At 58.8% G+C, this 23429-nt stretch overlaps 1 protein-coding gene and 1 pseudogene across 7 annotated transcripts in view; both read left to right on the top strand.

Moving 5' to 3' along the window:
• The window catches only part of DPP9 (dipeptidyl peptidase 9), a 37917-nt gene extending 17838 nt beyond the window's left edge, over positions 1-20079 (top strand). For 4 of the 7 annotated variants that reach the window (XM_032883616.1, XM_032883618.1, XM_032883617.1 and 1 more), the window contains 13 exons: positions 118-179; positions 1883-1983; positions 3435-3612; positions 3784-3946; positions 7346-7425; positions 10094-10246; positions 10692-10827; positions 12445-12590; positions 13531-13677; positions 14986-15138; positions 15789-15931; positions 17420-17531; positions 19950-20079. In XM_032883616.1, coding sequence (XP_032739507.1) covers positions 118-179; positions 1883-1983; positions 3435-3612; positions 3784-3946; positions 7346-7425; positions 10094-10246; positions 10692-10827; positions 12445-12590; positions 13531-13677; positions 14986-15138; positions 15789-15931; positions 17420-17531; positions 19950-20042 — 1667 coding nt within the window. In that variant the 3' untranslated portion in view covers positions 20043-20079. Of the gene's footprint in view, positions 1-117; positions 180-1882; positions 1984-3434; positions 3613-3783; positions 3947-7345; positions 7426-10093; positions 10247-10691; positions 10828-12444; positions 12591-13530; positions 13678-14985; positions 15139-15256; positions 15392-15788; positions 15932-17419; positions 17532-19949 lie in introns of those variants that run through there. The other 3 variants (XM_032883619.1, XM_032883621.1, XM_032883620.1) reach the window with 3 other exon arrangements.
• Positions 6439-6536, top strand: LOC116854222 (annotated as a pseudogene).
• Positions 20080-23429: the final 3350 nt, after the last annotated feature.

Below are 23429 nucleotides of genomic sequence, written 5' to 3'. Positions count from 1 at the left end.
CTTCCACACGGGCTTTGTGGCCTTGCTGGGGCACCGCCTTGCACCTCCACCCCAGACACCTGCTCTGAGCCCTCGTGGGTGATGCTTGGCAGACTCACCTCCCTCTCATTTCTGCAGGCAGCAAGAATCCCAAGATCGCCTTGAAGCTGGCCGAGTTTCAGACTGATGGCCGGGGCAAGGTGAGAGTGGCCAGGGTGCCCAGGAGAAGCTTCTGGGTCGAGGAGAAGAGGGGCTGGGGGAGGTGTTGGACATGGGTGGACAGTTGGGCGGCATCAGCAAGCCCACTACCCCCTTTCCGAGGGCAGGTACTCTCCGTGGCCAACTGAACCCGATAAGGCACTGCCTGAGCCTCGGTCTCAGGAGCAGTGAGCCCGGCCTCCCCCGTCTCCACGCGAGGCGGCTGTGCTGATGAGCTCCTTTGAGCAGAAGGTCCCGTGAGGGTTTCCAGAACAGAGAGCTCCATTGGGTGGTCATCTGGTGGACTCGACCTCTGACCCGGCCATTCCCCCAACCACTCCCCAGTATTTGGGCAGATCCTCACACAGAACTCGATGGGACCTGTCAGTGCTCTGTGCGCTTCTCTCTGTCACCTGGGGTCAGGACAAGTGTCCGCATCACCCAGGGAGCACTTGGTCAGGACCACACAGCCTGGAGGGCTGGCGAGGCAATGACCATGAGGGATGCAGGGCCTGGAAAGGGAAACATCCCCACACCAGCGTTTAGAGCACGCAGACAAGCTGAGGACATTCTTGGTACATTTTTGTCAGAATGACTTCTGTTTTTTTTTTTTTTTTAATGATTTTATTTATTTATTTGACAGAGATCACAAGTAGGCAGAGAGGCAGGGAGAAAGAGAGAGGGAAGCAGGATTCCCGCTGAGCAGAGAGCCCGAAGCGGGGCTCGATCCCAAGACCCTGGGATCATGACCTGAGCTGAAGGCAGACGCTTAACCCACTGAGCCACCCAGGCGCCCCGTCAGAATGACTTCTCGTGTGAGGTTTCAGAACAAACCGGAAGCTACCTTTATTTTCATGATTTGGTTTTAGAATGATGTGGCCCTAACCCAGCCCTTCCTCCACTCTTTCCCTGAACGTTCTGGTGGATGGGACACACACCTGACACCAGCTGGCTTGGTGGAACCTCTCCCAGCTCCTGCAGGGGGTGCCTGGCCAGGCAGGCGAGCTGGGTCCTGAGGTGGGCGTGGCTGGTGCCCCCTGGGGACCAGGCGCTGGGAGGATGGGGGGGCAGGGGCCACGCTGAGGCCCTGCCTGCCTTTCTCCCCTAGGCCCTCTGGAGGCCATGCCCCCCACCCCCACCCCATGCCTCCAGGAAGCTGCAGTGTCTGCAGGTCCCTGTCACCCAGGGCTGCCCGCCTCCGTGGTCACAGTCCAGACCAGAACCCATTTGGTTCCAGCCCACCAGCTGTGGTAACTGAGTACCGCGTCCTGGGGGCTTAAACAACAAAAGTGTACGGTCTCCCAGCTCTGGAGGCTGAAAGTCTGATAGGCTGACGTGGGCGGGGCTGGCTCCTCCCGAGGCGGTGAGGGAGAGGCTGTTCCCAGCCTCTCTCCTTGCCTTGTAGACGGCCGCCTTCTCCCTGCAGGAGCCATCACTGCCTGTGCGGCCCCGGAGCCCATACCTCCCCGTTATAAAACAGAGACCACCCCTTTTTTGGGATTGGGGCCACCCTATTCCGGTACCACTTAGACCGATGACCGCGGCAATCACCCTCTTTCGGAATCCAGCCCAGTTCGGAGGCGCCAGGAGTCAGGACTCTGACACAGGGGTTCGGGGGACACCGTGTCCGCTCCGGAAGCGCCCGCGTCCGTCTGGGCAGCATGTGGGCAGGTCAGAGTGTGACCCGACTCTGCTTGCCCTTTAGATCGTGGCCACGCAGGAGAAGGAGCTGGTGCAGCCGTTCAGCACGCTCTTCCCCAGGGTGGAGTACATCGCCAGGGCCGGGTGGACCCGGGACGGCAAGTAGTGAGTGTCGCCGGCAGGGCACAGAGGGCTCTCCCTGCCGCTCATGTGGTGACCGTCCTGCCGTGGCGAGGACACACCTCTCTGAACAGGACCCATCCGGCCCGCGGCCCCATCCGGCCCACGCCTGGTTTTCGGCACGTGAGCCAAGAACAGCTTTCGTGCTTCTGAATGAATGGGGTAAAAAAAAAAAATCCGAAGGCAGAGAGCATTTCATCGCACATGAAAGGGATACGAACAGCACGTTTCAGTGCCCATAAATCAGGTTTTCTGGGCACGTGGCCACACTCCTTTGTGTACGGATCGTTTGCAGCGGCTTTCACGCTCCGTCAGCGGGGCTGGCTGTTGCCCGAGAAAGCACATGGCCCAGAGAGCGGAGCTGTCCACCCGCTGGCCCTTTGCTAGACAGAGCGCACTCCTCCGGCCGGACGCGCGGCTCAGAGCCTGGACGGAGGCCCCACGCCCTTGGCAGGCTGCAGGCTCTCGTGGGCGCGCACGTCCCCATGGCGTCCCTTGCCGCCGTGGTCTCTTGCTGTTTTTTCACGCCGGGGTCCAGGTTTCCTACCTCCGGGACTAATAGGCCGCCGTTGCAAACCTGTCCATTTACAGATGGAAAGAGCACAGAAAACGGTTTTTCAAAGTTCTGTTCCAAAGCAGCTTTTTTTTTTTTTTTTTGAGATTTTATTTATTTATTTATTTGACAGAGACAGAGATCACAAGCAGGCAGAGAGGCAGGCAGAGAGAGAGGGCAAGCGGGCTCCCTGCTCAGGGAGTCCGATGCGGGGCTCGATCCCAGGACCCTGAGACCATGACCTGAGCCAAAGGCAGAGGCTTAACCCACTGAGCCACCCAGGCGCCCCTGCCAAAGCAGCTGTTCTGAGGGTAGAACATAATGACAAAGGAGCTCCGGATTTTTTTAAGCAATCTACACCAGCACGGGCTCGACGTCCTGACCCCGAGATCGAGAGCCGCCCTCTCCACCGGCCGAGCCAGCCAGCTGCCCGAACCCCAACCAACAGGATTTTTTTTAAGTTGCCATTCGCTTCCATCTCAGGTCCTTAAAGATTCATGTTATTCCACAGAATAAACAGTTTATTTCCCCCAAAGAGAAAGAACGAAAGAACATTGTCGTTCGGAGCAAAACAGGCAGTAAAGAACCATGTACGTGGCAGAAGTTGGTAGACGTTTTTGAAATGCCGCTCTAAGGTCTGACGACGTGGCATGTTTCCAGAGTACTCGGGTTATAGAGCCCCGTCACCCCCAGGTTCCCCTGAGGTCATGTGCTGGCCAGGAAACCTTTGTGTGCTACGGGCTCACTAGGTCAAGGGCACAGTACATTGGCAGAGGAGGAACGGCTCTGGGCCCACATAAGTTTGGGGAGGGAGGTGTCTGTCACCCAGCATCCTCCTGCTGGGCCCTGAGGCCTTCACCGTCCCTCCCTCTTGCTCTCTCAGCGCCTGGGCTATGTTCCTGGATCGGCCCCAGCAGCGGCTTCAGCTCGTCCTGCTGCCCCCGGCCCTGTTCATCCCCGTTACCGAGAACGCGGAGGAGCGGTTGGCCTTCGCCAGAGCAGTGCCCAGGGACGTCCAGCCTCACGTCGTGTATGAGGAGGTCACCGATGTGTGGATCAACGTAAGGGTGGGGAGCTGCCGGGTGTGCACCCCGCCCGGGCCCCCAGATCCCCAGTGGGGCAGGGCTGGGGCAGGCGGGCTTCCCCGGGGGGCCGGGTTCATCCTCTACACGCGACCAGCCAACTCTCAGAGCCCCACCTCCTCATGCCTCTTCTCTCTCCTTCCCGGACAGGTTCATGACATCTTCTATCCCTTCCCCCAGTCAGAGGGAGAGGATGAGCTCTGCTTCATTCGTGCCAACGAGTGCAAGACTGGCTTCTGCCACTTGTACAAGGTCACCGCCGTCTTAAAGCCCAGTGGCTACGACTGGAGTGGGCCTCTCAGCCCTGGGGAAGGTGAGCAAAGCCTGACTAGCGCCGTCGCTCACCCAGGCAGCCGTCTGTGGCTCAGGGCGCTGCTGACTCACTGACCCCACCCCGCGACCAGTTCCAGGAGGGAGGGGCAGGATGAGGAAAAAGCCTGCCCTTTCCGAACATCCCTTATGGCCTGGCGAGGCTATTAGAGGCAACCGTTCATTCAGTCAGTGTTATCTGTGCAGCACCTGCTACGCACCAGGCCCATCTCGCACCAGGGCTTAGCACACCACGGCCACGGACCAAATCCGGCCCAGCGTTTATTTTTGTAAATAAAGTTTTATTGGCACATGGTCACGCTCATTCTTTTACTAAGAGTGTCTGTGGCTGATTTCAGGCCCCAATGACAGAGTTGAGTAGTGTGACAGCAGTGTGACATCTAGCTTGCAAAGCTGAAGATGTTGGCTGTCTGGCCCTTTATAGGGAATGTGGCCAACCCCTGCTCTAGGTGCCAGGGCTGTGATTACACAGAGAGAAAGGAAAATCCCTGCTCTTACAGAGCTCTCTAGTGGAGGACAGGGGCAAGGATCCAAAAACAATTGAGAGTAATGAGCGTGGTGGCAAATGCAGCAGGACAAGAGGCTGGAGAGTGAGGGGCCTTCTTTCTAGGATGGGAGGTCAGGGGACATCTGTGGATACTGTGTTATGAAGCAGAGACCTGGAACAGGTGGCAGAGGCAGCCCCACAGATCATTCCAGGTTGAGGGCACAGCCTGTGCAAAGGTCCTGGGGCAGTAGCTGCCTGACGTGTTGGAAGAGCTGAGAAGAGACCGTTGTGGCTGGAGCAGAGTGAGTGAGGGGGAGAGACAGAGGAGGGGAGGGCAGAGAGGGGACAGGGCAGCTGGTGCGGGGTGTCGGGGGCCTCAGGGAGGACTTGGGCTTTTACCACTGATCTTATATTAGTTTAAAGCCATCCCTAGGGTTGCCGTGTGGGGTACAGCTGAGGGGCAAGGAGAGGTGACAGGGATGGGTCATGGCAGCAGGCTGGACTGACGCAGGTGGATTTGATGCTGGATGAACTTTGACCTCCGAGTCACTGCGGTGTGGTGGTGGATCGGGTGGAGGCAGAGAGAAGGAGGAAAGACTCAGGTGCCTGAAGGGATTTTGGAGGGTCAGTGTGAGACAGGAGGACCTGGGAGGGACAGTTTTAGGAGAGAAACGTCTAGCTGGGGCTTGGACATGTTCACGTGGCAGTGCCCAGAAGTGGCCGTGCTGCGCGGGTGGGTCCACCTGCCCGAAGTTCTGGGGAGCAGACGCATGTGCAGTGGGCATGTGGGCGGCCTCACACAGACGGTGTCTCGGCCTTGGGACAGGACGGAGCAGCAAAAGGCCAGGTCTGGGCGGGGAAGCAGTGTGGGCTGCGAGCCAGCCCAGGGCCCCTCAGGCTCCCCCCGACGAGCGCTATGGACCCCGGGCCAGCTTGTCCTCAGTGGGAGCGTCCTGGGCTCTGAGCAGTACTCCCTGACCCCCACCCACTCAGTGCCAGGAGCACCCAGGATCGTGACAGCCCCAGATGTCCCCAGACATCGCCCTGTGTCCCCCGGGGCCAGATCTCCCCAGGGGAGCCCCACAGTTCAGAGGCAGCCCGCCAACAAGCCTGAGGCAGTGCCCCACGGGGCACGGAGAGCGCGAGGTGTCAGGGGAGCTGAGCCAGGGGCAGGAACAGGCGAAGCCACAAGCTGATGGGGGTCGAGTAAGACAGGGACAGAAGAGCAACTGCCCTCTCAGGGTGTTGCCACCGCTGTCACCTGGGGTGTACTGCAGTCAGCACAGGCTGGCTAGGCCATCTCCAAGGCGGCTTTTTCTGTGGCTCTCCGGTATTGTGCTTTCCCGTTTGTCTGTCTGACTTGGCCGGACCACCTGATCTTACCTCGGGAGACCTCACTGGGCACATCCTCGTCGCAGCCTCTGGCCGCGGGCTGGAGCTCGTGGCAGGTGCCCCTCCGGCCTCTGTGGTGGGCGCCCCAGGTTTCCCACCTGCCCTCCCCGCTTGCACTTCCCGTCATGTGGCTCAGGCCTGCTAGGTGCCAACTGGACGGCTAAGAAGGCGAGACCTTGGTCACTTTGGACCAAAAGGCATGAGTTCATTAGAGGTGCCATGGGTGGGCCTGGGGGAGGAGGAGGAGGGTCAGGAGCCTGGAGGACCGGCAAGACGCGGGAACAGCACCGGCAGGAGCGGTGTGTCTGGGTCGCACGGGGTGTCCTTTGCAGCGGAGGGCCCCTTGAGAGAGAGAGAGAGAGAGAGAGAGAGAGAGCTGAGCGGGCATGGTCGGCAGCCCCTCCACAGAAAGGTGCCGGCTTGTACCCGGAGGGCTGAGGGACCATGGCCGTAAGCGTGGAGTGCCCCGGGTCCTCCCAGTGGGGCAGGAGGATGGAGCAGAAGCAGGGCTCTTAACGGTAGTCCCCTGCGGCTCTGCTGCCCCTGCTCCTTCTGTAGACGCCACTGAGAACGGCCCCGATAAGATTTGAATGAGCGCTCTCCGCAGAGGGCTAGAGCTGGACCGATCCAGAGAAGATGAGCGGGGCCTCTGTGCGAGGGTGACACGCAAACTGGTGAAGCTTTCCAGGTTAAAAACAAAAGATCTGGATGAGTGACCGGTCAGCCGTGTCCGGCCTCCATGGGAGTGAGGGACACAGGAGGAGTCTTTTCTGCCTCCCAGACCCAGCTGTCCAGAATGAAACAGCCATCACTCGTAAACTGTCTCAATAAATTTGGAATGTGTGCCAGCAGGCTTTCCGTAATTATTTACCTGGCGGAAATTCAGAAGTGAGATCTACCCCCAAAAATCCAAAAAGTATGTCATAAGAACTCAGCCGCGGCTTTGCTTAGCCAAAGTGGGTTTTTTGTTTGTTTGTTTGTTTTTAAAGATTTTTTTAATTTGTTAGAGAAAGCGCGCGTGCACAAGCTGGGAGCGGCAGAGGGCGAAGCAGACTCCCAGAGGGAGAAGCAGGGAGCCGGATGTGATCCTGACCTGAGCCGAAGGCAGACGCTTACCCCCTGAGCCACCCAGGCACCCCTCAGCCATAGTGGTTTTAACCAAGATCTGGTTCTCCACAGTCCAGACTTGTGCTGAGAGGTCATAGGTCGCAAGCCCTGAAGTTGATGGTTTGGCCTCTGCGGGGTTCTAATACCCGTGCTTCCAATACGAACACAGCTGTCTGGTTTTCCCTGGGAGACGCCGGAACGTGCGCACAGCCTCCGTGGCGGGTCCCTGCCCTGTCCCGTGGCTGGGACTTAGCGAGCTCACTCTCGTCTCCCACGTGGCCCGCTTGCACGGGGCTCTGGGACAAGCTCGCTCAGGTGGAATTTGGCCTCAGGGCCTCTGAGTCCCCTTCACGCCTGCCTGGGGCCCCCTTCACCTCTTCCTTTCCTTACTTCCAGATGAATTTAAATGCCCCATCAAGGAGGAGATCGCGCTGACTAGCGGTGAATGGGAGGTTTTGGCAAGGCACGGCTCCAAGGTACCAGAATCTCTTTGCAACCCTCCCCGCCTGCCCCGCACGCACGCTCGTGCGTGCACACGTGCATAGACACGTGCGTACGCTCGCTCCAGCTTCCCTGCAGACCCGTGTGCCTGTGGCTTCTCTCTTCCCTCCTGGCTGCGCCTGCCTCCTGCTCTGCTCCACTCAGCTCCGTCCACTGCTCCAGCACGCCCAGGGCCACAGGGCTCTGGCCAGCTGGAGACAAGCCCAGTCCGGGACGTGGGGGCTCCTCTGTGCACCTGCTGCATTCCCGTAGCCTTCTCCTGCTCCGTGAACTCACCTCTCCCTGGGAGAGCAGTTGATGAGACACTTTGCCTACCGTGGGATTGTCCTGTGGCATCCAGTGGGCCCTGCCCCAGTGTCTGTCCCTGGGAGGTTTGGGGACAAAGACGCAGCTGCAGAGAAGTGGTGTACCTTCCACTCACCCAAGTGAACGAGCATAAAAACGCGGCAAGACTTGCCTCTGACGAGAGCTTCTTCACCAGGGTCTAGTTCTACAAAATTCCAAATTTTATGGCGTGAGCTCTTAATCAGATTTCCCGGATCCCTACCTCACAGCAGCATAAATGCCTCCTGGACCAGAGACAGACATGAGAGACGTTAGCATGCGTCCAGGCATGCGTGTGTCCCAGAGCTGCTCGTGCAGGGGAAATAGTGGTCAGTACACACTTGAGTGAGCCCACGAGGAGGGACAGCAGTAGGTCCAGGGGGCACACCTGACTCAGACCAGAAGCAAGGTGTCAGATCTCACACTCACCTCCCGTATGTGAGGCGAGTTGGAGGTCAGGGTACCAGAAGGTTGAAGGTTGCCTCCTCGTTCGCTCTGCTCTGGTGGATTCTTGCTAAGAGGCGCCCCCGCACCCCCAGTCCCTCCCGCTCAGGACTGCTCACATCGAGGCGTCCTGTGGGGGCTGTGGGGCGGCAAAGCCTCCCCGGCCCCATTCATCCCAGCTGTGACAGCCACAGATGTCCCCAGATGTTGCTACGTGTCCCCGGGAGAGGAGGGGGCAGGACCGCCCTGATGAGGACCCTGGTTTAAAGTAACCCAAGACCCCCAGCATAGTGTCTGGCAGACCTGCCAGCTGGAATTTTCCCCTTTTGCCACCCCGTAGGCCTTGCGGGCCTTGCATGCCTGGGTTTTTCCCAGACGGTTAAAAAAAGAAGAAGACAAGAAGCTGTGGCGGCTTATTTTTATTTTTATTACTAACTGACATCTCGCGGACACCAGAGCAGCATGTTCAAGGTTACAGAGGGAAAGCCCGGCCTCTCACACCCCTCCAGAGGCCGTGCGCACCGGCAGGGCGCGGGTCTGAGCCGTCTGCCCTGTTTGGGGGCCTCGGGGGTGGGGGAGATCCAGGCGCCCGGGAGCACCCCCTTCCGTGTGTGCATCTTCTCCCGTGGTCCTGGTGACAAAACTGGCCGGTGACTGCGCACGGCTAGGAGTTTTCCAGAGACATGCTCTGTTTCTAGAAAACCTGCATTTATTTGAAAAGGACGGCAACAAAGGATACATCAGTGTCTGCTGTACAAACTGAACCGTTCGAAGTAACCTGACATTAGGGATCCTCTCACTCCCCACCCCACCCAGACTCCCGAAGCTTTATTCCCTCGGAGGGGGCCGACTGCGGCGAAAACCCCAGTGGAGCGCTTCTGTGTGCGCACATGTCCACGAGACATTAGGGGTTTTGTTCTGTTCTTTAAAGACTTACTTAAGCCGTCTCTGCACCCGGCTTGGGCTCGAACCCACAACCCCAAGAACAAGAGTGGCACATTGCTCCGACTGAGCCGCGCGCCCCTCCACAGGACATGGTTTTGGAGGTTTTGGAGGAGTTGGGGCGTTTTTGTTTTCTTTAAGAAAATATGGCTTTATGTGGCTGCAGAGAAGTGTGCCATTATTTTGAAACCCATCTGTCATTTTGGACTTTCAAGTCATCGTCCTTTTTTAACATTAAGAACACAGCATATCTGTCCTCCCACTTGAAGTCGCCTCCAGGCGGAGCCCTCAGGCAGGTCCCCAGAGCAGAGTCGCTGCCTCAGAGAACACACCTTTAACCGTGTTGCCTGGTTGGCCCCAGAGAGGCCGTAAGTGGCTTTTCCGATCCCCAGAGGAGAATTCCTTCCTGCTCTCCCTGAGGCCTCATCACCTAAACATCACACCGGGTTCTGATGCGGGTTCACCCATTAGGCAGGTGCAGCTTCTTAGCCCCAGACGCCTGGGTCAGAGGGGTGGGCTGATCCCTTGGGGTCCAGGGCTCCGGGGACAGATGGGCCCTCGGGCACAGGCCAGCCCCTCTCTCAGCCTCTGTCCTAGTCACTGTGCCCTCTGCTCCACCCTTGCAGCTCTGGGCATGCCCAGAAGGGGCTGTCTGGGGTCGGGGTTCCAATTTCAAGTCTACCTGGGGGCGCACAGTCCGCCCCTTCCCCTCCAGGTCCGAGAGGCGCTTCTCTCTCAGCTAGCTCCTCTCCGGCCGGTGTGCTACAGCCCGCTGGGGAGAGAACAAATGTCCCAGCCACAGAACTCGGGGCCTTCCCTGTGGGGGCAGGAGAAGGGTCTGCATCCCTGCCCCAGCCACCGCGGGGGGAAAGGCACAGGAAGTCTGAGGCCCGGCCTGGGGCTGCTTCACGAGGAGCCCCTGTGCCTCCACAGATCTGGGTCAACGAGGAGACGAAGCTGGTGTACTTCCAAGGTACGAAGGACACGCCCCTGGAGCACCACCTCTACGTGGTCAGCTATGAGACAGCGGGCGAGATCGTGCGCCTCACCGCTCCCGGCTTCTCCCACAGCTGCTCCATGAGCCAGGTGGGCCCTCCCTCGATGTGCCTGAGGGCACCACTCTGGCACCCATCCTTAGCCTGTCAGAACGTCTAGATTATCAGGCAGTGATCGTGCCCAGGGCTGCTTCCGGTCCAGGTGCTGTAGAACCAGCACTGCGAGCAGGCTGTGGCGTCAGAAGGATCTGGGTATGAGCCTGGGTCTGTCAGTTACCACTGGGGTGGGGGTATTGGGGGTCCCTGGCCAGGGGACAGATTCCTCTCGGCCTCAGTTGGCATATCTGTGAAATGGGGGCAATGGTACTAGCGCCCACCTCATGTGAGGGGAAGAGCGTCGAAGTTTAAAGGAGTGAGCACACAAGGCAAAGACAGTAAAGAGGTTGGCGGCTGATGGGGGCAGGGGGAGCCAAAGCGGCCGGGGAGGTCGGGAAGGACACGCATGTTGCGGTGCTCAGCCCCCGTCCTGCCTGCAGAACTTCGACATGTTCGTCAGCCACTACAGCAGCGTGGGCACCCCGCCCTGCGTGCACGTCTATAAGCTCAGCGGCCCCGACGACGACCCTCTGCACAAGCAGCCCCACTTCTGGGCCAGCATGATGGAGGCGGCCAGTGAGTAGCCCCCACATGCCTGGGGACCCTGGCCAAGTCTCCCCGTACCTGCCATCCCCGGGAGCCTCTGCTTGCCTGTCTGTAAAATGGAATGCAGCCCTGTGACGTGACCCTGGCGAGGGAGGGCTATTCTGGCAGCTTCGAGGCAGCAAGGGGCCCAGGGGCCCTGAGAGCTTATCACTGACCATTACCAGTGACCCCACCTGTCCCGTGCGCCCTGCCACTTGGACCGGTGTCTAGTTTCTGCACTGCCGTTAACATGGCAAGGAGCGACCGGCTGCCAGACCTGGGGGTCCCCGTGCAGGACATCCTCATCCTCTCGGGCTGCTGTCTCCAAGGGTGTCTGCACAGGGCACACGTCCCGATGCCTTTGGAAGGAGCTGTGGGTCGGGCACGAGCATGGCCTTGGGGGACAGGAGGCAACTTACCCATTTGCCCAGGAGCTTAAGGGGTGGCCCAGACTCTGCTTAGGTGACCCCAGATTGTTTGCAGGCTGCAGAACTGTAGTCAGTCTCCCTCGAATGTGTCCCTTCTCTATGAAACGGTTCCATGGCAGGCAGTCTGTAGGATGAAAACCAGACATTCTGGACAGCGCCTAGCCCACGGAGATCACACACTAAAAGGGACACCCTTCCCTGACCCCAGATTCGCCACCTGCTAGATTACTAGAACATTTTAGGAAATAAGGATCCCCGGCGTTTGTGGGGTGTTTTGTGGGCTGGAAGGCGTCTTGTTAGGTCATCACCCTCCGGAACCCAGTGAGAAGGCTCCAGCCAGTAGCTCACTCAGTCTGACTCTCCCTATGTTACCGCAGAATGCGACAGCGCAGGAACCCTGGGCGGGGTGTTGGGCCGGGTGTTAGAGATGAAACTGAGGGAAGGGTGGGTCTTATTACCAGGACACCCAGCAGAGCAAGGGGGACAACAGTGGGAAGTCCTGCGTCCTGGTGCCCAGCCCTGGGCTTCTGGGCAGGTGGAATGAGGTACCACGTCTGGAAATAGCCGGTCTTGCCATGTTTGTAGCTCACCTCCCTGAGAAGTGGGCGAACACGCCTGCGCGCCAAGCCCAGCCACTCCCGGGCATTTAGGGACTGTCCGTAGCCACACTAGGGCTGTGACAGCCAAGCCACATAGTTAAGACACAGAGACAGAAGTACTCATCGTCTGAGCCTTTACAGAAAGCACTGGAGGCCTTCCAGCCTCCATGACTGTTGACGTATTTCTTTTTAGTTGACTTTCTCGATTTCCCTAAATAAACTTTTCCAAGATAATCATAAAGAAGGACATTTGCCTCACTGTCATGTTTGGAAAACCAGGGTCGATTGGCAGCACTGAAGGACAGTCAGAAGCAGACAATAGCACTGGCTGTCGCTCAGACCCCAGAGGCGTGGCCACCCCCAAAGGAGATCAGATCAGCAAGTGTTGTGGGGGACCACAGCCTGCCCAGAGTCCTTTGGGGCCCTCAGATTCTGATTTAAACCATCAGGAAGCACAGAAGACGGGGCGCCTCCCATCCCCCACCGCAGCCAAGGGCCGGGCCACAGAGCGTGGGTTTCTGCCACCTGTGCCTCCCTGGTGCCCTCCAGCCCGCGAAGCCACAGCCACTCTGTCTCCGCAGGCTGCCCCCCGGATTACGTGCCCCCAGAAATCTTCCATTTCCACACGCGGTCAGACGTGCGGCTCTACGGCATGATCTACAAGCCCCACGCTGTGCAGCCTGGGAAGAAGCACCCCACAGTCCTCTTTGTATACGGAGGCCCCCAGGTTGGTGTCAGCCCTGCTGCCCACACCCCTCCTCCTTCATGCCAGGACTCAGGTGCCAGCCAGGCCAGAAGGAGGGTTCGTGTGAGGGGGCCGCAGCCCCACTGACCACACAGGGTCCTTGGGGGCCCTCGCTCCCCTGCCTCTGGGTGTCTGTACACCCCACCTTCTCATGTAGCTCCCTTCCCTTTTCACCTGCTGGTGCTCCCTTGTCCCTCTGGGAAACCTCCCCAGTCCCCAGGTGTCTGTCTGGCCCACCTGCCCAGCAGTGACCCACTGTCACCCTTGGTCACATACTTGGGGACAGAGGTGACCATGGGCCCTGGACCCTGTTCTCTGAGAAGGGGACGAGACAGGTGCAGGCAGGCAGACTGGCATTTGGGTCCATGTGAGATGGCAGTTCCTCATCTGGGGGTGTTCTGTCCCCCAGGGAACATTTAGGGATCCCCAGGAACATGTGTAGTCATCAGAGCTATGGTGGGGGCCTGGGATGGTCCGTGCCCCGCAGTAGCCGACATGGCCCCCCCAGGCCAGGGACCAATAAGGCAGCAAACATCAGTAGAGCCAAAGTGAGAGACTGTTTAACGTCAAGTTAGCCCGAGAACAGCACCGGGGTTTGTCTGTTTTTGGAGAAAACGCAGATAGAGGGGAAGCAGAACGGGGCTGAAAAAATCAGGGACTGAGCCCAGGGAAGGGCTGGGGAGGGAGCCCGTCTCAAGCACAGGCTTGGTGGAGGGGGCCCCCGCCCCTGGGCTTCTACTCCCCCATGGCTAGAAGCTTTCTGGGGCCGACCACAGCCTTCACAGCAAAGCGTGGCAGCCCTGATGAGGCTGTGAGACTCCTAGCCTCTGGCCCATGCAGCCCTTCCTGCCTGGCATGTCATACTGGAGTCCTCGCCACTCACCCTAAAGCTCCACGTCCCCTCCCCGCTCTCCCCTCACAGGTGCAGCTGGTGAATAACTCCTTTAAAGGAATCAAGTATTTGCGGCTCAACACGCTGGCGTCCCTGGGCTATGCTGTAGTTGTGATCGATGGCAGGGGCTCGTGTCAGCGAGGGCTTCGGTTCGAAGGGGCCCTGAAAAACCAAATGGTAACATGTCTTCACAGTTTCTCGGGGCCTTCCCTGTGTGGTGAGGGGAGCCCTGGGGCCCGGGGGCAGCTCTGGAACACCTCCTCAGGGCAGTCCCAGCCAGGATGCCAGGATTAGTAGGGAAGCCTTTTGGAACCAAGGAGAATGTCTACTCTGATGCTGTGCTTTGAGCCGCACCCCATGGGGAGACAGAGATCCACCCGTCCCAGTGCCCGAGGCCCAGATGAGCCAAACATATCAGTGTAGGCCCTGTCAGCAGGAAGTCCCAGTGGCTGGACCAGCCGGGGACTGGTGGCTATAGAAGTGGTGGTGATGGTGGTGATGATGGTGATGATGGTGGTGATGGTGGTGATGATGGTGATGGTGGTGGTGATGATGGTGGTGGTGATGGTGATGATGGTGGTGATGGTGATGATGGTGATGATGGTGATGGTAGTGGTGATGATGATATGGTGACGGTGACGGTGGTGATGATGATGGTGGTGATGGTGGTGATGGTGGTGGTTATGGGAATGATGGTGGTGGTGAGGATGGAGATGGTGGTGGAGGTGATGAGAAGATGGTATGATGGGAATGATGGTGGTGAGGAAAATGGAGACAGTAGTGTTGATGGGAATGATGATGAGGAGGATGGAGATGATGGTGATGAGGATGGAGGTGATGGTGGTGATGGTGGTGGGAATGGTAGCGAGGACAGAGACATGGCAGTGATGGTGGGAATGATGGTGGTGAGGATGGAGACAATGGTGGTGTTGGTGGTGGAGGTGAGGAGGATGGAGCCGATGGTACTCACAGTGGGAATACTGGTGATTGTGATGGAGACAGAGGTGATGGTGGGAACGATGGTGGTGGCGGTGGTGAGGATGGAGACAATGGTGGAGGGTGGTGACAGCGGTGAGGATGGCGGTCGTGGTGATCAGGATGACGACGGTGATGACAGCCACTGTCCATCGAGCCTTAGCGTGTTCGAGGCCTCTGAGTGCAGGACGCTCACCACCTCATTTCCTCCTTGCGCCCACTGCAAAGTGGTCCTATTCGCGTTGACGTCCTAGTTTTGGGATGAGGAAACTGAGGCCCAGAAGGGGAGATGGGACTCTCTCTGGGTCAGCCAGGAGGTGGCAGGGCAGGACTGAAGACTGAAGCTGGGCCCATCTGACCTCCCCCCCCCCAACCGAGAGCAGACTGGAACAGGGTCTGGAGAAAGGAGTAGCTTCTGGAGCTGCTGCTGGTCCACACGGGACAGAGGTGGGACAGCAGGGCACGCACACGGAAGGAGGCCTCTGAGAGGTGCCCGGCCTCGTTCCCCAGGGCCAGGTGGAGATCGAGGACCAGGTGGAGGGCTTGCAGTTTGTGGCCGAGAAGTACGGCTTCGTCGACCTGAACCGGGTCGCCATCCACGGGTGGTCGTACGGAGGCTTCCTCTCGCTCATGGGCCTCATCCATAAGCCCCAAGTCTTCAAGGTGGGTCCTGCCCCGTCCCCCTCCTGGTTGCGGGCACCCGCCTGTGCCCCCTCGGAGCCCGCCCCCCCGGAGAGGCGTCTCGGCAGGGGCCTTGCCACGTGGCTGTTTCTCCCCGCAGCAGCCCCATGGGGCCGAGCCCCCCTCCTCATTGCCCGCCACTGCTGACCCCAGGATGGCGTCCGGCTGCACAAAACCCCGCCAGCAGCTCTCTGTGGGAGGCTGAGCCCGGGACCCCGGCCTCGGATGGGCAGAGGTGGGGCACGGTGTGAAGAGCGTCGGGGGAGGGGCCCAGGCCGGCGGCACTGTCCGGGCACCGCGGGGCGGCGATGAGGAGGAGGAGGCAGGAAGGCAGTGGGACCAGGGAGGGGCCGATCCCGGCCTGAACGCACTCGTTCAGCTCACCCGCCCTCCCTCGACAACGCACGATCCGCGGGGGACGCACGGTCTGAGGGCCCCTTCCCGCCAGCCCCCTGTGTGCATGCCCGCTCCTCACGTCCTTCGGGGGAGGCCCCGGGACCGCCGGCAGGCGAGCGAGGGCTCCTGAGACCTGACCCGTGTGTGTGTCTCTCTCTCTCCTTTCCTGTCCTCTCCCTCTGCTTCTCTCTCTGTCTCTGTCTCCCTGACCCCGCTCCGTCCACTGTGGCCCTCAGGTGGCCATCGCGGGCGCCCCGGTCACGGTGTGGATGGCCTACGACACAGGCTACACCGAGCGCTACATGGACGTCCCGGAGAACAACCAGCTGGGTTACGAGGCGGGTTCTGTAGCTCTGCACGTGGAGAAGCTGCCCAACGAGTAAGGCTCCCACCGCTCCAGCCTTGCGGGCGCCAAGGCCCCCATTTCTCCTGCCGCCCCTCCCTTGCCCCTGCCATTGCTGGGGCAAGTGGCCGCGGTGCCTCCCACATCGGCGCTGTTCTCTGGCCGGCCCTAGGCCTCCCCCTCTGCGGCCGCCTCACACCCCCGTGAGCCCTCCTCCCTGTGTCACTGCCGCTCACGGAAGCAGGCCGGCGCCCAGGGTGCCCTGGGAGGGAGGAGGCTCAGGCCTGCCCTCAGAATGATGGAAAGAAGGCTCTAGAGTCGCGCTGCTTTGCACACGTAGGCCTCCCTCACTCCCCAAGCACGGGGCGAGCTGTGGGGCTGTCGCCTGGTCTTGAACCAGATCGGCCTGTTTTGTGGACTTTGACATGCAGCGGCTCGGGACACGGGTCCCCACGGTTGTAACATCCGGGGCCGTGGGACCGGCTGAGGCATATACCATGTCATGCTTTGCCATCGGCCTCTTTCTCTGAAGGGAAGCGTGGTGTTGCCGCGGTCTGGTGCGGCTCTGTCTGGTGAACCGCTTCCCCGGGCCCCTGCCCTCCGTGCTGGGCTCTCTGTGCAGGCCGGCCCCGCCTGCGCCCCCTGCCCTCTCCCAGTGAGGCCGCTCTCCGTGGGCGGGAGTGCGGCTCGGGCTCTCTGGGGGCGCCTGGGGACGGCGGAGCTCGAAAACCCAGTGCTCTGGGCCTGTGCCGTCCGGTCCAGGAGCCAGGAGCACCCATGCGCCCCCCGAATGTCAGTTCACGTGGGTTCACAGCCCACAGGGCGCTGACAGTAACTCCAACGGGACAGACGCGGACTGGCTGGTTGGCAGGGGTCGGAGGAGACCGCTGAGGGCGGGGGCTCTGCTGGAGCCAAATAGAGCTGCTGCTCCCCGACATCGTGAATCCACCAAATGCCCTGGAAGCGTCCCGTTTCACATGAGGGAGTTTGGAGTTTTGTAGATTTTACCTCAATAAGTTATGTTTAAAAATCAGACTTGTAGGGGCGCCTGGCTGGCTCAGTCGGTTAAGTGTCCGACTCTTGATTTCAGCTCAGGTCATGATCCCCAGGCTCGTGAGGTCTCGGAGAGCCCGCTCGAGGCTCTCCTTCTCTCCCCGCCCCTCCCCCTTCTCGCTGGAAAAGAAAAAAGAATCGAATGTTTTTAAATGACAGGCTCTTGGCCACTCCTGCCACATTTTAAGTGCTCAGTAGCTGCATGTGGTGATGATGGCGGTGACTGCAATGGGTAGGGCAGGTCTAGAACATTCCATCGCCCTGCAGTGCTGTGGGGCAGCCCTGTTCTAGAAGCTTCCCTGTGCCGCTCGGCTCCTTGCCTGGAAGAAAGTGGGGGGGTCTTCAGCCCTGCTTGTCACACCCCCAGCTTTGAGGCTTTCAGTTCTGCTCCCGGCGCGTTGCAGAGCTGCCCTCCCGCCTGCCGCTAGGGCTGGGTCCCGCCTCCGACCCTCACCCAGCCTTGTCTTCCAGGCCCAACCGCCTGCTTATCCTGCACGGCTTCCTGGATGAGAACGTGCACTTTTTCCACACAAACTTCCTCGTCTCCCAGCTGATCCGGGCGGGAAAGCCTTACCAGCTCCAGGTAGGTGGCGCCTCCCCAGGAGCCCGCAGTGGGGGAGGGGCGGAGTCACCTGCCGCTGCACTGGCCCCCAAGGGAGGGCTCCCCCGCCATGTCCCCACATGTAGTCAGTGATCATGTACTGGTCACTGATGGTACCTCAACGCCGGGCCCACTGACGGGACAGGCCAGCGCCTGCCCCCCACCCAGCTCAGTCTGGTGGAGGAAGGTCAGTGTTACAGAAATTATCACGCCCTCACCATTTTACCTTAACCCGAGAAATTTGCCTGGAAGGAATGGTACAGGGCGCTGAGAGTATCTCAGGGTCACTGGGATCAGAGAGGAGCTCCCCAGGAGGTGACCTTGAAGGACACTGGAGAGTAGGGGGTACCCAGCTCAGCCCAGGTATGGGAGGCCGGGGGGTTCAACACCAGGCACGGCAAAGTGTCGGAGGCCTCCCCTGGGACTGGAGACCAGGGTGGATGGAGTAAGCAGAACCGAGTTGGGAGCTAAGGCAGGGCGACGGCCAGGACACAGCCTCGAGGGTGGGTGTTGGGCAAGGGGTGGGGCTTCCACTGTGAGGTACAGGTCTTGTCCGGGAGAGGTGGGACCTTGGGCTTGGAAGAGGGCCAAGGTTGGAGGTGAGGGGGGCGGGGCTTCTGCCATAGCGGGGTGGGGCTTGTCGGTGAGACTGGGACCTTGGTGATGAGCCAGGCTTGGAAGAGGGCAGGGGTTGGAGGGCCCGCCTCCCTTGTAGCCCTGTCCAGACAGAGGCCCATGAGACCCACTGGGATGTGAGCCATATTCAGTCATCCTGGCAGGAAAGGGGCCGGCCAAGCAGGAGAGGTGAGAGGGGCAGATTTTATCACCTGCCGCCACGGCCAGAGTGTCTGCCTCTCAGAAGCCTCCCACACTGCCCTCAGGGGAGTGCCATGTTGCGGTTCAACAGATGGAGAAACTGTGGGTTCTCTTGGGAGAGCATTTAGCACGCAGGGTGGAATAGGAGTCCTATGCCCCTGCCTCCCTATGAGGAGTTGGAGGTGAGATGAGACACTCCGTTGGGGGCCGGAGCAGGGCAGCTGGTGAGGGAGGTGGGGCAGACCCCGCCTTTGGTTTCAGGTACCCTGGATCAGACGGACTGGGAGGCTGGTGGTCCCCAGTCCTCCTTGTTCGCACATCACACTTGTTGTAGACCAGACCCTGGCCTGAGGGTTGAGAGCACAGCAGGAAACCACACAGAGCCTCTCCCTTTCCTCATAGCCAAAAGGAGGAAGAAGTAACCAGGCAGCCAGACCCAGGGTGGTGTGAAGGGTCTCTGTCCCAGGCAGTGCTGGCGCCTGAGTTCAAGGGGGTCGGGGGGGTACATGAAGCCTGGGAGGCTGCAGGGCAGCCAGGACCCAGCGGGACCTGGGAGACAGGGTCTTGATGCCAGACTGGCAAGTCCTTACGGAGGTCTGAGCTAGGGACAGTATGATTAGACTTGTACTTCATCTAGGGATGGATTAAAGAAGGCAAGGGAGGAGGAGGAGACACCTCTGGGCCCTTGGATGTATTCCAGAGTAGAGAACTGGAATAATGGCTGTGGGCCTGGCGGGGAAGGAATGATTTAGTTCACAAACCCATCTTGCTGGCAGGGAGAGGTGAGGAATGGGCTCCCTGGCCTTGGTACCAGCCAGTCCCACCCAGCTTGAGACGAGGGTCAGAGGCAAGATCTAAAAAGCTCCTGTCACCGTCACCCACCGTCACTAGGCCTGGACGTTGGCTCAGCCAGGACTCAGGGACTGGGTGATTCCTTGGGGGTGGCCCTTGGCATCAAGTCCTGGGCTCCCCTCTGGGGAAAGTGTCCCCTCAGGTGGTGAGGGAGGACCCAGGAAACACTTGACAGAGCCTGGGGCGGAAGGCCTGCGGTGGGAGGCGGGGCACGGCAGGTGCCGTCCTCCCTCGGCCTTTGGGTCCAATGCAGGTGGCTCCAAAGAGCAGCACCAAGGGTCTCAAAGACTTGATGCCCCCCCGCTCCCCGCTGGGGTGGGTTCACTGTACCTTCCCAGGTCCAGGGATAGCTCCTAGCCTGGGGGCAGAGAGGTGGGCTCCCGGATGCGCCATTCCTAATATTCCCTGGGCTCTCTGTTCAGGGGACTAGCTTGGCCAGCCCTGGAAAAGCCCTGGAGAGGTCCACAGTCTTCATCCAGTTTTCCAGGCTGGTGGCTGTGGTCAGGGAGGTGGTCACTTGCCCAGAGTGCACAGCAAGAGATTTGGGGGAAGGGCGGGCAGAGGGGGTGTGGAACTCAGGTCCCTCAGTCCAGGGTGCCTGCTCTTTCCACAGCCCCCCCAGGAGCCGCCCTGAGCTGGGGACTGGTGGGGGGCAGGGGCAGGATGCCCCGCAGCGATCGCCTGGGGCACGGTCACTCTGTGTCACCAGCCCTGCCTTCTCTGTCCACCCAGATCTACCCCAACGAGAGACACAGCATCCGCTGCCCTGAGTCCGGCGAGCACTACGAAGTCACACTTCTGCACTTTCTACAGGAGCACCTCTGAGCCCGCGCCGCCGGCCGCCTTCACAGCACAATGGCTTTGCCGCTGCCGCCGCCGGGGAGCCGGCGGGAGGGCCCCAGTGGCCCCCGCAGCCCCGCCCCCCGGCGCGGCGCCCCCCTCCCACCGCCCCCGCTGGACAGCCCCCCAAACCCAGCCTCTGCCTTCGCTGCCCCCACGCCTTTTCTCCTTTACGTAACGCTCCTGGGTTTTTTGTCTGCTGCTTCTCGGTTGCCAGGACGGAAAGACGAGCCCCATCCAAGAGGCACTTCCTCAGGCCATCCTCCTCCCCTCTGCGTTGTCCGGGAGCTGGAGCCTCAACTCCACCGGGAATCCCCGGGGGGAGGGGACCTCGAGGACACTGGGCGGGGCCGGGCCTCCTCCCCGCTCCGCAGCGGCCCGCACAGAAGCATGCGTTCGCCTTTCCTTCCACACCCGCCCCCGTCCGAGTGTGTTTTGTTTGGGGGGGGGGCGATTTTGGTGATTATTTAAAAGACAAAGCAAAGGGGGCCTAAACCTACAATGGGGTCCGCCGCCGGCCGCAGAGTTCCGGCCAGCCAGCCAGCCAGCCAGCACGTGCGGGGGGCGACCCTTCTTCCAAGTGCGGCGGGGGGCAGTGCGCAGCGGGCCGCGAGCCTCCCGCCTGCCCCTGAGCGTTCAGCCGGCTCTGAAGCGCCGGGCCCGCGCAATCCCGGGGCTCGGCCTTGGCAGTGGACCCTTCCCCGCCTCAGGGTTATCCTTATTCCTGCCTCTTCCTCCCTGCCAAGCGTTCTGCCGGGGGGCGGGCGAAAAGAAAAACAGAAAAGAAGCAAAAACAAAAAAAACCCACCGGAAACGAACCACCTCTACATATTATGGAAAAGAAAATATTTTTGTCGATTCTTATTCTTTTATAATTATGCGTGTAAGAAGTGGACTCAGTAAACGATTCCAGATGGACGCGCCGACGCCTGCCTGAGGTTCCTTCCAAGCCTGGGGCTGGGGCTGCGGGTTCCTCCCACTGGTGGAGTCCTGGGAGGCGCCAGGTCCGGGAGATGGCCCGCCCCTCATCAGAGGGTCCCAGGGAGGACCGTTCTGGGATGCAGCCCCTGTGTGTCCCCCCAGGGACCCAGCCTGGGATGTCCTGGGCGCCTGTCCAGCCCACAGGCTTCCTCGTAACAGCTCCAGCACAGCCTTCTGGCCCGTTACCGGCCCTGGATGCCTTCACTTACCTAGTGTCTGACCAGAGGCTTGACTCCGTGGTTAAGGGCTCAGGAGGACAGGCCATTTCCCTCTTCCTGTCTGTCCCAGCAGCCAAGACCTAGAGAGAGCTGAGGCCGGCTGCACGCTGGTAACTTGAGTTCCCAACAGCAGGATGGTCTCTCCTGGCACCTTCACCCTCTCTGGACTTGGGGAAGTCCTGCTTTGATTTTTAATGGCTTAACAAGTTAAACCGTAGCACAAAAGGATACACAGAGAAAAGACGCCTTCCCTCCAGAGAGGTGATCACCTCCCAGTCTCTATTTTTAACACCGGAATTCTCTTCCTCCCTCTGAATGTGCCAAAATTTATTTTGCCAGGCACCTGTTAAAAGATAATCAGTTATTCTGGGCTTTTCTGTTTAAATCAGTATAAATCAGGGGTCAGTGGACTTACTCTGCAAAAGGCCAGAGAGTAAATACTTTAGGCCTTTTGGGCCAGACAGCCTGGGGTACAACTACTCAACTCTGCCCTCCTAGTTCAAAAGCAGCCTCCGATGATATGTAAAGGAGTGTTTGGCTGGTGCCAGTAAAACTACTTACAAAACCAGGCAGCTGGCCAGATCTAACCCACAGGCTGTAATTGATCAACCCTCAGTATAGGTGATACTGTAACAAATAGTCTTGCACATATTTTGGACATATGTTTGAGTTTATAGGGTAAATTCCTAGAATTATCAAAAGGCATACTCGTTTTTAGTTTGACAGAGTACTGCCAGATTGCTTTCCAAAGAGAACACCTCAATGTAAACCGCTCCAAGAAGGGTGAAATGTGCCTGTTTCCCCACTCCTTCGCCAGTACTACCTGCTATCAGATATTTTTATCTTCACGGATCTTAGGAGTGAAACATGGTATCTCGCTGTAATCTGAACTCACGTTTCTTTTATGTGTGGGGATGTTTTCATGTTTTAAGACACTTCTTGACTAGCAATCATTGCTATAGATCAATAGATCGTTTGATCTATTGGCCTCATTGATTTGTGGACTCTCTTTACATATGAAGGAAATCAGTCCCTTGTCATCCATATTGGAAACTGAACAATGTTGTCAGTCTCAATGTGTTTTACGGGTAGGGAGCTCAGCCAATGAAATGTTTAAAATCCCAGTCTTGAGAATAAGCTGCCTTTCGCTTAAACCTCTGTGCAACAAAGTGGAGGAGGGGACTGGTCACAGAGCACAGAAGGACAGAAACCTGTGGCAAAGGGCACTGGGCTTGCTCCAGGAGCCTTGGCAGCTGGAAACCTACACTTGTCTCCAAGCAGGAACTCTTCCTGAGAACCTTCTACTTCTGACTTACTCAGTCGGTACTCAGATTGCTATGAAACAGCACCTGTTGGCATAACTTTAGTCATTCACATTCCTACCTGACAAGAGGTCTGGAAAAGGAAGTGGGGTGCCAACAGGAAGGAGGATGGATAATGGGCAGCTACAAATGGACAAGTGTCTGTTGGCAGAAGGTCAAGGTCTCAGAGGTGGCAGGTAGAGATATTTGATTCTTCCAGACTGTTTTGTGGGCCACTTTTCCCCTCTACTGGTGGGGGAATCTGATCAGTGGGGGGTCCCCAGGACTGTTTGAGGCTGCCTGTGCATATGCTTTCCTATTGGAAAAGCTCATCTCTTCCATAATTGGCAAGAACCCATATGTGATGGACATAAAAGCCTGTGTCATATTGGATGCAGAGACTTCCCAGTTTGGCATTTGTCTGCCAACATGTTTATGGTATTTCAGCACAAACAAACAAAAACTGTGGACATGTAGGAGGTTGCAAAATAGTAAAGAGTCCCATGGACTCTTCATGCAGCTTACATCTTACATCTTACCTAAGCACAGTACATTGTCAATATCAGGAAACCAACATGAGTGCAGTGCAATTAACTAGACTCCATACCTTATATGGATTTTACCAGCATTTACATGTGCTCCCTGGTGACTGTGTGTTTGTTCCTTTTTGTCACCTGTATAGATTCCTGAAACCAACACCACAGTCATAATATAGAAACGTTTATTCTCGAGAAAGGAGTTCCTCCGTGCAATCCTGTTATATCCACACCTATCCCGCTTATGGTGCCCTGAACACAGAGAGAGAGAGGTCCATGGATATTTGTGTCCCCGAATGGTTTCCTTAAGGACTGCTAGATTTCATGTCATGATTA

This window comes from Lontra canadensis, unplaced genomic scaffold (genome assembly GCF_010015895.1).
Source record: "Lontra canadensis isolate GAN:19392208 unplaced genomic scaffold, GSC_riverotter_1.0 scaffold88, whole genome shotgun sequence".
Classification (NCBI taxonomy): domain Eukaryota; kingdom Metazoa; phylum Chordata; class Mammalia; order Carnivora; family Mustelidae; genus Lontra; species Lontra canadensis.
Note: the sequence above shows the minus strand (reverse complement) of the source record. Positions and strands in the feature narration are given on the sequence as shown.